General features: G+C 49.9%; 1 protein-coding gene across 1 annotated transcript in view; it reads right to left on the bottom strand.

Moving 5' to 3' along the window:
* Window positions 1-3: 3 nt before the first annotated feature.
* Window positions 4-823, bottom strand: part of LOC111651451 (phosphatidylinositol 3-kinase regulatory subunit alpha-like) — a gene marked incomplete at its 3' end in the record, with an annotated part of 19374 nt that continues 18554 nt past the window's right edge. Inside the window, exons 9-11 of the mRNA XM_023401392.2 lie at window positions 768-817; window positions 255-459; window positions 4-131 (exon numbers count right to left, since the gene is read on the bottom strand). Coding sequence (XP_023257160.1) covers window positions 4-131; window positions 255-459; window positions 768-817 — 383 coding nt within the window. The remainder of the gene's footprint in view (window positions 132-254; window positions 460-767; window positions 818-823) is intronic.

The raw sequence follows: 823 nt of genomic DNA, 5'->3' as shown, positions 1-823 counted from the left end.
GTTGGACCAGCGAGGTGTGCTGGTAGTGCAGCACCAGCTCCTTCAGGGATCCGTACAGGTTGTAGGGCTCCGCGAAACCGTAACCGGTGCTCGTCTTGTTGATGACGCAGTGTTTCACCTCTCCGTCCACCCTGAGAGAAGAAGAAGAAACTGAGGTCAGAGTGGGGTCACACGGACAGACTCAAAGTACAGACAACGGGAAGTGCGTTATAAGCCTCACACAGGTGAGCAGACAGACAGGTGAAGAGACTTACACCACGGAGCAGGCGTAGCAGCCCGGTTTGCTGCTGTCTCGGACCAGGAAGGTGCCGTCTCGCTTCCCTCGGAGCAGAGACTCCGCCTGACTGCGGTTGATGTTTCCCAGACGCCACAGCCGCTCGTCGTGGTGAGGAAGGTCCTCCTCATCCTCCACCATACTGTACTCGCTGTGGGGAGGAGGACATGTTAGCCACACAAGGTCTCACATTTTCATTCTATGACTATTGTGGCCAAATATAAACAGTCTTTCCTCAACTAATTAAATATAGAAAAACTTTGGTTGCTTTACTTTTATACTGTATTCTCACTTTGAGAACAGACACACATTGATGTGAACCTCAGTGAGTCCTACAGAGGCCGCTCCAGCTGTTCACCTATACCAGGTGAACGGCGCCCCCTTGTGGCGAATCACAAATAAAAGTGCTAATGAAAGCGACGACGCTGTGCTGTCTTTGATTGGTAGTCCTGCAACTTTTACATCTTTTAATTCTTTTAACTGGTCCTCTAACCAGCTTTTTCCAAAGCTTTCAGCCACATCTCATTGTCTTCCTCAGTCTTGCTAAGT

This window comes from Seriola lalandi, unplaced genomic scaffold (genome assembly GCF_002814215.2).
Source record: "Seriola lalandi dorsalis isolate HSWRI2012SDOR001 ecotype SW California unplaced genomic scaffold, Sedor1 jcf7180002053646, whole genome shotgun sequence".
Taxonomy (NCBI): domain Eukaryota; kingdom Metazoa; phylum Chordata; class Actinopteri; order Carangiformes; family Carangidae; genus Seriola; species Seriola lalandi.
This window is presented reverse-complemented; position numbering and strand designations above follow the sequence as displayed.